The sequence below is a fragment of the Aquarana catesbeiana genome, linkage group LG02, assembly GCF_042186555.1.
Source record: "Aquarana catesbeiana isolate 2022-GZ linkage group LG02, ASM4218655v1, whole genome shotgun sequence".
Classification (NCBI taxonomy): domain Eukaryota; kingdom Metazoa; phylum Chordata; class Amphibia; order Anura; family Ranidae; genus Aquarana; species Aquarana catesbeiana.
Window position 1 is genome coordinate 157238235 of NC_133325.1, and position 13879 is coordinate 157252113.

At 46.4% G+C, this 13879-nt stretch overlaps 1 protein-coding gene across 1 annotated transcript in view; it reads left to right on the forward strand.

The window, feature by feature from the left end:
* The window catches only part of GTF2H4 (general transcription factor IIH subunit 4), a 68138-nt gene that overhangs the window by 19582 nt on the left and 34677 nt on the right, over window positions 1–13879 (forward strand). The window contains exon 6 of the mRNA XM_073613668.1: window positions 11468–11556. Coding sequence (XP_073469769.1) covers window positions 11468–11556 — 89 coding nt within the window. The remainder of the gene's footprint in view (window positions 1–11467; window positions 11557–13879) is intronic.

Sequence of the window (13879 nt, forward strand, 5' to 3'; positions counted from 1 at the left end):
GTAAGGAGAAAAATATGTATGCACATAAGAAAATAGACATTTTCAGATTACTATTATTATTATCTACATCACATTCCTTCACAATCCCCCCTAAAATGACTATTTTCTCTTTTCTGTCCCTAATACTAAAGGTCCTACTTTTTAGCCTGGCCCTTCTCCTCAGCAACTCTTTTAGGCTGTATATAGAATTGGGCAGCAACTGTTCACTTCCCTCCTCGATACAGCTGGAGAGGTGCAGTCAGGCGCTATCTATCCCTATAACCCTATAGGATTGTGAGATTATGGACAGGGAGTGACTGTAGAGGAGTGAAGGGTTTGTCATCTTCCATCATAAGGAGGTCCTCTTCTTCTTGGTGGAGAAATGTAGGTGTGCTATTGTCTACAGCCTTGCTCATTAACTTTTTTACAAAAGGTAGAATACAGCATATAATCAGGGCTAAAAGGACCAGGATTATTAATACCGTTACCCGTATCTGGGCGAACACCTTCTGCCACCCACTCATCCAGCTAAAATATTGATCCCATGGGTCTGTGATACCTGAGTTCTTCTTCAACTCCAGTGACAGATCTTCTAATTTCTTTATAGCTAAAGTAACCTTACCATTTGGGCCAGTATTATCAGGAATGTATGTGCAGCAAGTTCCTGTTTTTTCTATCATTTTACAGACACCCCCCTTCTCGGCTAACACCATGTCTAAGGCCATCAGGTCCTGGAATGTCATGTAGGAAGTGGGGGCTAGCTGGTCAGCAATTCCCTGGAGGGCGTCTTTAGTGTAATTTACAAATCTCTGTTGGTTATAATATGTGTAGTGTCAGGTCACCTAGAGGCTGGATGACAGATGCACACCGTTGGGATCAGGAATGCACCGCAAGGTAGTGGACCCTAGCACTGACTGCTGCGGATTGTACCCTGGGAGGTTCAGGAAGCAGGTTTACTGGATCACTGACACAGATCCCACTGGGAGCTAGAACATAGATTCCCCAGGGCGCGGAGTCTAAGAGCCAGCAGGTGTTCACCAGAGCCTCTAGTGGTGAGGATGGACTGCGCTGCAGTCTGGCTCCAGGTCGCGGTCCCCAGGGTCTCACAGCTCACGCTCACGGTAGACTACAGGAGATGAGGAAGGAGGGAGCTGGCTGGAACATCAGGGTCACAGGCAAACAGGGATGGCCGGGAACAGGCCAAAGTCGGTAACAGAAATCAGATGAGGGAAACATAGCAAGTACACACATAGGCTAACACACAGTGGTTGATCAGCACTGCTGGCTTGCAGTGCACAGGTTAATATAGGGTTCCCTGATAGGGCCTGGGGTGGGGCCATGCTTAGAGGGGAGGTTACAAAAGCAGTCAGGTGAGGGTCAGCTGGTCTCTAGAGATGAACACATGGAGACAGGTATGCTGATCGACAAACTCTATTGCATAACCATGACATGTAGTTAATCCAATCTACATTCTTGCTGACAGTTGTTATGGGGATCAAAGACTCAAAACCAGCTTTTACCTGATCCCTGCCTTTAAACTCATCAGGGACCCCCCTTGTAACCCCTATGACATGTATGTATACATGAGGATCAAAGCTTCCGGAGAGAGCTGCTCGCTTCCTCCTCTGACTGTGTGCTGGGTCAGTGTATGTATCAGGGGTATCTTTGGTTAGGATATGGGGCTTTCTATTTTCATCTTTTTTGTCTAATGCACTCTGTGGTCGCCCATTCTGGCCCTGTGTTCCAACCCACTGGCCCCCACAGAAACCACAACTCTGTCCCCAGTAACTGTCTGTGTGGCATACATATATGTCCTTACCGTCAGGGATATCACTGTACCAATGGCATCACCATGAAGGGTCAAACGGACAAGGTACTATGTCACAGTAATCTAAGGTAAAGGTGGTCACATGTGTACCTGAAGAGTTACACCAAAACGTAATTATGTTATCATTTTTGTGATGGCCACCTCCTGGGCCCCTCCCCCCTAGATCAAACAGAAAAAGGATATGCAGCACCCGAAAACACGCTCTCCTGCAGTGATAAGCGTGCATTCAGGTGTTCTTCCTGGCCAACTTGACTGAGGGGGCTGTGGTCACCAAAACTTGGAATGGACCATCATAACTTGGCTCAAGGATCTCCAGACAGTAGTTGGTGTGGTCCTGCATCTAATTCAGGATCTGGAATGGAAGAAAACACCTGGACATGCATTCAGGTTAATTCTCGTGATAATGTGGTTACATAATTAGTCAACACATCAGACTGTAACTGTAACTGTTGTGGAAAGTAACAACCAAGTCTGGGAGCTGAACCAAACAAAATTTCATAAGGGGATAGGGCATGTTTCCCCTGGGGGTGTGTCTGACACTGAACAGGGCAATGGGCCAACTGATGTTAGTCTATTGGGCCATCTTTAACATCCTGTTTTTAGTGTCCCATTCATCCTTTCTACCTTCCCGCTACTTTGAGGGTGGTATGGGATGTGTAGTGCCAACTGAACCCCCAGTGCTGCCCAAATCTCTTTAGTAAGGGTTGTTGTTAGGGCTGGTCCCTGATCTCTCAATATCACCTCTGGGACCCCAAATCTACATACTATCTCACTCAGTAATTTCTTAGCTGTGGTCCTGGCAGTCATGACCACTTCCACTAGGGCGTATTCGAATCTGCCACTTCTTGGCACTTGAGAATGATCAATTTGCATCCTCTGGAATGGGGTATAGGGCTTTTGCCAGGTGCTTCTTCTGTGCATTCTGGGTTACATTTGGTGCAGATAATGCATGATCTGCAGAAGCTGTCGGTCAGTGGAGTAACTCTTGGTGCAACACTTGTTGATAAGAGAGTTCATAAAAGTCTTTGTCAAGTGGGCAGCTCCATGTGCCCATTGCACCACGGCTGGGTACATACTCCTGGGTAGACAAGGCTTCTTGTTGCACTCGAATAGTCCATTTCTGAGAGTTGTTCCTCTCCGTTTCCAGCTTTCCTTCTTATCCGGACTTGCTGTTTCCTGTAGTTCTTTTAGATAAACTCTGTCCACTGGGAAAGTCTGTAAGGTAAGCACGGGGTGGTCTTCTTCTACCACCCTGCTGTCCACTTCCCGCGGACCACCAGCTGTCTGTTTGGCAGCTGTATTGGCTCGATGATTGCCTTAAGCTTCTTTTGAGTTCATTTTGTCGTGTGCTTTTACTCAGAATAGTCACTTGGGTTGGGAGAAGCAAGGCATCAATCAAGTTTTCACAGGTGTTCCTGCAGCCATCAGGAATCCTCTGTCCTAGATAACACCATAATCATGGGCAATGCTGAAAGCATATCTTGAGTCCATGAATGTTGGCTCTTTTTCCCTCTGCCCATTTACGTGCTGTAGTAAGTGCTTATAGCTCTGCCTCCTGTGTAGACATCACCGGTGTTAAGGCTTCAGCTTGTAGAACAGTGTTTTCAGTGGTGACCGCGTGTCCTGTGCGGTCACGGGGGTGACAAGTCAAGACTCTACTCCTCCTCCTCCTTTCCCCCCTCGAGAAGTGGAAGAAGGGTGGTAGGGTTCAGTGCTTGACAACTTAATAGAGTAATGCTGTCTAGTAGGAGGGAACACAGGAGTCTCAAGTGTCTGGTAGTGGACAAGTGTTTCGGCTGGATCTTGGTTGAATATGGCAACAACGTCATGGGGAACAAGCAGAACGAGGCAGTGTCCGAGGACCAAGTTCAAAGTTTTGTCAAGCAAAGCTTGTGTAGCAAATCCAGCTCGCAGACACAATAGGCCTCCTCTTGCTACCGCATCCAGCCGACAGGAATAATATCCTATGGGGCGTAGGCTGATGCCGTGTGATTGGGTGAGTACACCTGCAGCATGTCCCAGACGTTCGGATACAAAGAGCTTGAGCGTTTTGTCGTAGGCTGGGAGCCCTAGCGCCGGGGGTGGCGCACTCAAGGGTTTCAAACTTTAGATATTTCTTCAGGAGACATCTGGAAGGGTCTGATTGCAGAGCATCAGTAGGAAGGCTTCTGGAATCCATGCTCTGCACTAGGAAATTAGTCCAAGGAAGGCATGAAGGGATTTCTGACCTTGTGGCAGTGGGGTGTCAGAGATTACTTGCACCCTGTCTTCAGTGGGGTGTCGTGTCCCATGGGACAAACGGTGTCCAAGGAAAATGACAGGTGTTGAGCACCACTGCAATTTGGGCTTTGAGACTTTGCAGCCCTGGTTGGCAAGATAGCACAACAGGCTTTCTGAGGTGACTTCAACAGGGGGTAAGTCAGCTGCACAAAGGAGAAGGTCATCAACATGTTGGAAGAGAATCACTTCCGGGTGTTCCTTTTGTCATGTGTCAAGGATGATAGCCATAGCTTTTGCAAACTGGCTTGGAAAGTTCTGTGCCCCTTGTGGCACAACTGTTTAGGTATGTTGCCGTTTCTTTCCGTGGATGAATGCGAAAAGGTACCAGCAGAAGGGGTGAGGGTGGACACTGAAGAAAACGTTTGTAAGGTCCACCTCTGTGAGGTATTTTGCAGTCAAAGGCATCCACAGTAGGTACCTGGTTCTCTTTTTAGGATTCTCTTCTTGGGGTTATTGTGGTTTCCGGGGCAATGAAGCGCCCTCTTTTAGCTTGACTGAAACTGGTGGCACCTTTAAGTTACCGTTGTCTCCCGGTCCTGTGGACCATAGGCACGCAGGGATTCTGTCAAATACTTCCTGCAGTATTGAACTTGAAGTTTTTTTCTTCATTAAGTGTCATCAGGAGAGGCAGAGAACACAAAGCAGATGAGTCTTCTAAAGATAGGGGAGTATGTAACTTCACCCCCCTTCAGGCGTGTCCTGATTGAGGCCTGTAGTCTGGACAACACATCAGCTCCTAGTAGATTCAAGGGACATGTAGAGGACACCACAAATCTGGCAAGCAAATCAGGAAGTGGAAAGGAAAGAATTATTAGGCAGGTTCACCGCTCTCAACACACTTTTGGCTGCACCCCTGTCAATGAGGAAAGTGGTAGGTTTTTCGTCTGGGACATCTTGGGGCTCTGCATTCTTTCCTTATGTGACCCCGTTTCCCACAGTTGTAACAGGTGATCCTTTCCCTGGTATTGAGCAGTGGTGGTGGACTAGTGTAGGCGGGATCTTCATCATGGGTTACCATGAGGGGCGTTGGTTTTTTACCTTTTTGATTTTCTATACCTCTGGCCACCAACAATAAATCAGACATTTTCATTGAACGGTATTCAGGGCGGGCCACCATCAGGCCTTTTCTGATATCCTCTCTGAGCCCTGAAACAAAAGCAGTTGATAACATGTGTGTGTGTGCCTTTATGAGTCTAGCATGATACTTCTTCACAGACTCCTCTTTATCTTGGGTAATATCTTGGATTGTGGTCTTCTGATCCGTCAACTTCTCCTTTGCCCAGTCGTGGAGTTGTGCACAGAACTCCACGCCTGAGGTGTAGGAAGTGGCACTTGTCAGGCAGGCATCATTGAAGGCCATCTGCATGACTGGCCAAAAGACATATCCTGCTTTGATTTGGCATAGGCTGATCAAGTCTCTCCAGGCAGCTGAGTAAGTTTCTTGTATCTGCACTATCCTGTGGTAGAAAGGAATTGGCTGCTTCTCTGGGTCAGGCAGACTTGTCACTAAGGCCGCTGCTTGTGATAGAGTAAAAGCGACATACATCACTGGTGCCCCTTCTGGTAACCGAGACTGTTGTTGGGGCGGGGGCTGACAAGAGGCACTGTTCTTTACGGTTGCCAGCATGTGTTTGAGATCCTCTCGGAACTGAGAGTCTGGAGCCGGATTGGGGGTTAAATCAGTGGGTGGCCTTGCTGCCTGCTGTCGGGCTTCCCACTCAGATGCTTCTTCATCATTAACATATCCGGCCTGGGAATGTGATGCTCCCGTATTGGGGAAGACAGGTGTGTGGTATGAACCATCTTGGTTTAAAACAGCGAGGGCTGGGTACAGGCTGTTTAAGCTTACTGGGTGTACCAAGATGGCCGCCGGCAGGAAGTGCACTGGACTGGGTAGAAAGTGAAGGCATGGGTGCACTAAGATGGCCGCCGGGCTGAGTTGTCACAGTGGGTTGTGCTTGGGTGGTGAGAAAGGAGTGGTTGTTAGACGGAGGGCAGTGCTGTCCCTCCCCTCCTTTGTTTAAAGTTCCAACATATCATCAGCTATACATACATAATACAATCGCCATCTTTCTTAACTTCCTTTATCCAATTTTCTTTATCACACAGGATTTTTCTCCCTGTTTCTTCTGCAACATAACTTTCGTCACTTCTTTCAACTTTGTTAACTATTTCAACATCTTCTTCTCTCCTTCTTTACAATATCACTTTCATTACAATATCACTTTCTGTTTCTCGGCTAACGGCTTGAGAGGGGAATACATACAACCAAGGAGTTAATATTTTTCTCAGCGTTCTTATCAGCAAATTCCTTCGGTGTGGGCACATAAGACTAATGTACAGTTAATCTCAGAACAAGAACAAACACATCAGGGGTAGTGAGGAGCTACGGCCCGCGACCCAACAGATCCTTCGGGTAGCCTCCTTCTCTGACTTTCACCAGTCCCCACCCCCTCTCATGTATAGCAAACAATAGACCACAGATACACTCAGGACAGGACATTACACCTGCCACTCTCTGAACCGTAAAGCCTCAGCAGGCTAAGATAACCGTAAGGGCAGACCACCCTGCAAAAAATAAACCCGTTTATAGACGTTTTTTCTACAGCTCTACACCAAGAGGCCGACAACTCTTCTTGGGGTGAGTCCTCTGTAACGCTTTCAGACTGCAAAGCCAGCAGCTGAGATAACCCTCAAAGGTTCCTTGAACCTAGAGTACACCCGTCTATAAACGACTGCTACAAGGAAACTATCTCATCCCAGAGGCCGACAGCTCGTCTGGAGATGAGACCATACATTCACGCATGTAGCACTTTTAGACTGCTGAGTTTCGTAGCCCAAAGAATGGCAGACAGTGAACAAATACAGTCAGCAGAAACCCATCGGCAGGTTCGTTAAAACAACCTCAGGCGAGGAAATACCTGCCTCTAAAACAGTCTCAGCATACCGACAGAATCCAGCCGTCAACCGAAAGATAAGAGAGTCGTACAGTGGTAAGAATATCAATCAACTCACCGGTACTGTTAGGGCTGCGCAAACCCCACTCTCATTAATCAGTTAACGCCCGAATGCTTGTCGCGGTATAACTTCGACCGTAGCCTGAGATCCCGGGTTTCGGCACCATCTGTTATGGTAATGATTTAAGAGCTCCAATCGAGCTCAAGGTTATCTGCTGCTGTCTCTAATTTTGAAAGTGGTGATATGCATGCATATAAAAGTAAACACACTGAGACACGCTCAGTTTCGTTACTGTTACACTTCTAATTTATTCAAGGCGGTGTTAATGTTTTATACACACAAATACGTCATTGCTATGTCAGTCTAATAGGTACATCTCATTGGTCAAGATAGAAAAGAAGATGGATAATTTTCATAACGAGGTTTGGCTCTCTTTGTTCTTATCTCCAGTTCCGCGTTCTTCTGTGTGTGGGAGGTAGGGGGTACACGCCATTTTGAGAAAATATAGGAACAGAGCAAATCTGTATACTTATATAATGAGTAAGGAGAAAAATATGTATGCACATAAGAAAATAGACATTTTCAGATTACTATTATTATTATCTACATCACATTCCTTCACAGCAGAAGGGGCGGGCACTGTCATGAGTAGACAGACAGGGAGGGAGGGGGGAGAGGAGGACAGTGGGGCTGCAGATGATGGAGGCATGTAAACTGACCACGGTGTCCAGGCTCAGCAGCCATGATAAACCGTGGTCAGTTTAAAGGAGGGAGGGCAGAACCAGGCAGGATCAGCCAGGTTTTTTAGGTCATAGAGGGGGCCAAATAACACAGCACAAGCACTGTGCTGTGTGACATGCTTTAAGGGAACAGGATCTTTTTTTTTTTTTTTTTTTTTTTACAGTAACAAATTTTGTTACTATATGTGTTGATGGCAAAAAAAAAATTTCATTTCAAGTTTTATAAAGCATTGGTGTGGGTCTAGATATTGATTGTTTTGACAGCTTATGTAAGTGCAGTTTTAAAGATGTCTGCTGTTGATTGTTGATATTATAAAAATATAATATAATTTTATTAGAAACATGACTAAAACCAGTAACAAAACATGCCAAGTCGTTGAGTTGTGTTGAACATCTCCATTATGATGGTTAAATATAGAAGGTTGCATTGAACAAAGATTGAATAGTTGCATAAATATTGCATAAGAAAATACATCACAAATAAACATATCACATTACACAGAGAAAACAAGAGATCATTTGCCAAGGTTCACGAAAAAACAGGAGCTTCCCACCTCCAAGCCCCCAAGGGAGGGGTCACCCACAAAATAAGGACCGGGTAGGAGGCGCTGCGCGGCCACAGTGAGCACACAAAGACCAGACTAATAAGGAGAGAGTAAGATAAATCCTAAATTTATATAATTTTATATCAAAATAAAGTTCCGCACAAAGGTGCATAAAGGATAAACCTTAATTGATATAAGAAAAAATTCCCAAATGGGATAATTACGTAAAAGCAAAAGTAATCAGAGCATGGGGGGGGGGGGTGCCTGTATATAAAGAACCATAGGTCCAATAAAGACACAATACCAAAAGCAGAAAGTAAAAAAAGGGGGGAGGAAGGGGGGATGTTATAATGGGTTTGAAAATCCTGGTATTTACCATAAAGGTAACTCAGTAAAGAAACTACATATAAAGGATTATAATAAAGTATCATATAGTAATTGGTTATGATACATGTGGTGAATTCAAAGGATTTAAAGTATTCAGATATCCATCAATTCATTAAATTTTGATGAATCCGTGCAGAAAAGCACATAGGACTAAAGTCTCACTCTGTCATAAAGAACTAGTATGAGGGATATCAAAGGTATATGGCAAAAAGTTAAAAAGAAAACAATGGAGAGTAAGGGATAATACAAAAATGAATCTAAGACATGTTGCCTAAACATCCAGCTCCCAGCAACATCTAAAGAATATATGTGGGAGAGGAAAAGATCACAACAGATACACATATATGGCGTCCAAATAAGCAGACAGGTCTAACCTACAGGCCGCCCTCAGTCTCTGGCTGTTGTGATGCCTGAGACGCTGGTTTTCCTGTCATAATCTCCAACCTATCAAAAACTCCAACTGCTTGTACTGCGCATGTGCGTGCAGGCACAAGAAGAGCTTTCTTCTGCACGTCAGATTTCGACGTAAAAGCCATCAACAACTCCTCTTGCCGCCGCACCGTGCCTGCATGGTCTTCGTGTAACACACGAAAATCATTGCTTTAAATTCTCCAACTGTTATGGCAGCAGTGCGCATGCGCGGGAACACACCCCGCACCCCCTCCCACCCGCGCTGGCACCACTCTATCAATCCGAGCTCCAGTGACACATACATGGCCATGCACGGGACCCGCCCCCCTCTCCAGAGCAGCCTAGGGGCGTGTTAGTGGCGAGGACGGGACTGGATACAGTGCTCCCACTGATGTCATATCAGCTGGCACGCCGCTCGAGTAAAAGACATTATGCGCATGCGCGGTGAAGCCGTGTGAACAGCTGTTTTCTGATGTAGCCTGAATGGAAGTGACGCGGTCGAGGCTTTGCATAAGTCGAGAATTTTTTTAGAACACCGGTATTCTGCCAAAATCTGCAACCTGTCAAACCTGTATTGGCCATGCACGAGCGCGTGCACAAGAAGGGGTTTGTTCTGCACGTCAGATTGTCACGTAAAAGCCATCATATACACCAACTGCTCTCGCCGCCGCAGCGCGCCTCGGTGGCCTTCGTATCACAGGCTAAAAGAATCCTATCAAATACTCCAACTGAAATCGCAGCAGTGCTCCTGCGCGGGAAGACTGACATCCCCTGTTTGATCTTCCGATCATCTCTTTCACACATAAAGCAAAGGAGATAGATGGAGAGTGAAGAAAAAATGCAGCAGTTGGAGTATTTTATGGCATTCTTTTAGTGTGTGATATGCAGGAAGCGCAGGCGCGCTGCAACAGGGAGAAAGCAGTTGGTCTATTTGATGCCTCAGTCGCGCTGCGGCAGTGAGAGCAGTTGGTCTATTTGATGCCACAGTCGTGCTGCGGCGGCGAGAGCAGTTGGTCTATTTGATGCCTCAGGCGAGCTGCGACAGTGAGAGCAGTTGGTCTATTTGATGCCACAGTCGTGCTGCGGCGGCGAGAGCAGTTGGTCTATTTGATGCCTCAGGCGAGCTGCGATGGTGAGAGCAGTTGGTCTATTTGATGCCTCAGTCACTCTGCGGCGGCGAGAGCAGCTGGACTATTTGATGCCTCAGACGAGCTGCAGTGGTGAGAACAGCTGGTCTATTTGATGCCTCAGGCAAGCTGCAGCGGCAAGAGCAGTTGGCCTATTTGATGCCTCAGTCACGCTGCGGCGGCGAGAACAGCTGGTCTATTTGATGCCTCAGGCGAGCTGCAGCGGCGAAAGCAGTTGGTCTATTTGATGCCTTTTACGTGACGATCTTGCGTTCAGATTGGGCAGGAAGACTCGCTTCCCCTGAACTGGCAAGATTATGTACAGAACAATGTGTGGATATGTATGCGAGTGTGAATGTAGTTCAATACATTGTTCCGTACATTATCTTCCAGTTCATCATGTTCATTGCTTTGAATCTCGTATGGTAAACTCTGTATTTTTGCTTAACTGTATGTGTATCTCCTTTGGTTTATGTGTGAGACGGTCGGAAGATGTCACAGGGGATGTTAGTGTTCCCGCGCATGCGCACTGCTGCCATAACAGTCGGAGAATTTGATGGAACGATTTTCGTATGTTACACGAAGACTGCGCAGGCACGGGGCGGTGGCAAGAGGAGTTGGTGTAGCTGATGGGCAGAAGGAAGCCCCTCTCATGCCCGCGCTTGTGCATGCGCAGTACAAGCAGTTGGAGTTTTTGATAGGTTGGAGATTAAGACAGAACACCGGCTTAAAGAGACTCTTGCACAGAGTGGCCCCGAACCTGCTCTTCTGGGGTCCCCCGGCAGCTCTCGCGGCTCCTCCCCACATCAGATAACCCCCTCGGAGAAGCGCTTCCCCAAGGTGGTTACCTTGCGGGCACGCTCCTGAGTCCAGCTTTTACGTCCATAGACACGAATGCCGGGCTCTGCCCCGCCCCCGGCACCCGTGTCATTGGATTTGATTGACAGCAGCGGGAGCCAATGGCTGCGCAACCAGGGTGCTGAGCGGCGAACACAAGGGAAGGGATAGACCAAGACAGTTACCACACTGGATCGCCACCTATGTTTCCAAATTCATTAATAGTTTTGCAGGGATGGGTGGATAGAGGGCTATTGCACTTTGAACATTCCGTACTTTTGTTATATGTCCATCTGGGAGCATTGCAAATTTAGAACCAAATACTTAGTTATGTCTGTAACACACTGAAATTGTACTGTTATTTTTGATTTTCAGGTTATTCTTCAATTTATGGTTGGATCACCAAATGCATCAGTGAGTCAGGATTTATCACAACTTCTCATTTCAGCTGGTCTCATGAAAAGGTAAGCCTGCATGTTTTAAAAATTCATCTGTAAATAATGCAATAAAAATCCAGTTTACAATAGCTGGACGTAGAGTCCACTAGATATACTGTAGCTTCTGGTAAATGACACCTTGTTTCCTAATATTAATGAGGGACTAACCTGGTATTCAAGTCACTTACATAGTGGTGTTTTGGAGTTGCTTGAACCAAGTCTCCACCTCCAGTGCTGTCATGTCCATCATCAGCAAGAGGTGGTGCAGCCATCTACCATTTCCCCTCTAATAAGTGCAGGAAATGGGGTGAAGCAGTGACGTGATGTGATTTTATAAAATTTCTACAATCTACTTATTTGAATGCATTAGTCTAAGAACAGAAGGGCTCCTGCGTGTTTTTAAGTATGTGTATTTTGAACTATTTCCCAGTGTAATATTAAAAATATAAAACACGCAAGAGTGGGCAGAGCTGTGTTTGACATTACTATGTGAAGGCATGTTAACTAGGGCTGCAACTAACGATTATTTTCATAATCGATTAGTTGGCCGATTATTGTTTCGATTAATCGGTTAATAACCTTAAAAAAAAGTGTGGTGTATAAATTAGTTAATATGTAAAGTTTTAAAAAAAGACAATTTATTCTTAAATATCTCTATGCAGTGGTAAATAAAAATAACCAACTATATGGTTAGGGAGCAAAATATCGAATCCACTCTGAAAATAACAGACAGAAGAGATATACTGTATATACTATTAGAGGAGAGATATACTGTATAAACTATTAGAGGAGAGATATATTGTATATACTATTAAAGAGTGAATCTGGTAGATATCATCAGACTCAGAGATCACATGTTTTTAATTAAAAAAACAAACAATGTCTTCCTTAAAAAAAAAATGTCATTTTAAGAACGTTCGTTTGATTTTCTAATCCTTAGTGGGGTCAAATCGATGTTCATTTTCAACCACAGTGACGGGAAAATTTGGAAATAGAGAACTTCTTGGTCAAAGGAATTTTCAGACAGTGTATGTGGTTTTCGTTCAGAAATGACATTCATTTTATAAAACAGAATGTTAAAAACAAGTGAAAATTTCAAACTACATTCTTTCATTTAGCGAATGTACAAAGATGTTTCGTATGAATATTCTCATCTGAAAATTGATCCATGTGGCCAGCATAAGGCTCGGTACACACTAGGGGTGCAACGGATCGTCACCGATCCGTGATCCGAACGGGCCAGGCTGTTCGGATCGGCACACCCGCGATCCGCGGAGCGCTCCGCGGCCTGGGGTTTTAGGAAAGGCCGCGGCTTCGGCCTAGCTCCGGAGCCGCGGCCATCTTGGTACACCCGGCGGCGCTCAGCTGCGTGCTGACGTCATCACCCCGCCCTCAACTCATGGGTCCGGCGGCTGGCTTGGCGGCGCCGGCTTCTCTTAACACTGCCAGACTAACAGCACTGTAATGTATACAGTGCGGGGGGACATGTGGCTGTATTACAGTGGAGGGGGGGGGCGTGTGGCTGTATTACGGGGGGGGGGTGTGTGGCTGTATTACAGGGGGGGGGCGTGTGGCTGTATTACAGGGGGGGGGTGTGTGGCTGTATTACAGTGGAGGGGGGGCGTGTGGCTGTATTACAATGGGGGGGGGGACGTGTGGCTGTATTACAATGGGGGGGACATGTGGATGTATTACAGGGGGGGGGGACATGTGGATGTATTACAGTGGGGGGGGACATGTGGATGTATTACAGTGGGGGGGGGACATGTGGATGTATTACAGTGGGGGGGGGACATGTGGATGTATTACAGTGGGGGGGGGGGACATGTGGATGTATTACAGTGGGGGGACATGTGGATGTATTACAGTGGGGGGACGTGTGGATGTATTACAGTGGGGGGGACATGTGGATGTATTACAGTGGGGGGACGTGGATGTATTACAGTGGGGGGGGGACATGTGGATGTATTACAGTGGGGGGACGTGTGGATGTATTACAGTGGGGGGGGACATGTGGATGTATTACAGTGGGGGGGGACGTGTGGATGTATTACAGTGGGGGGGACATGTGGATGTATTACAGTGGGGGGGACATGTGGATGTATTACAGTGGGGGGACATGTGGATGTATTACAGTGGGGGGGGGGACATGTGGATGTATTACAGTGGGGGGACGTGTGGATGTATTACAGTGGGGGGACATGTGGATGTATTACAGTGGGGGGACATGTGGATGTATTACAGTGGGGGGACATGTGGATGTATTACAGTGGGGGAGATGTGGATATATTACAGTGGGGGAGATGTGGATATATTTTTTTTTTTGTTGATCCGAAAATGATCCGATCCG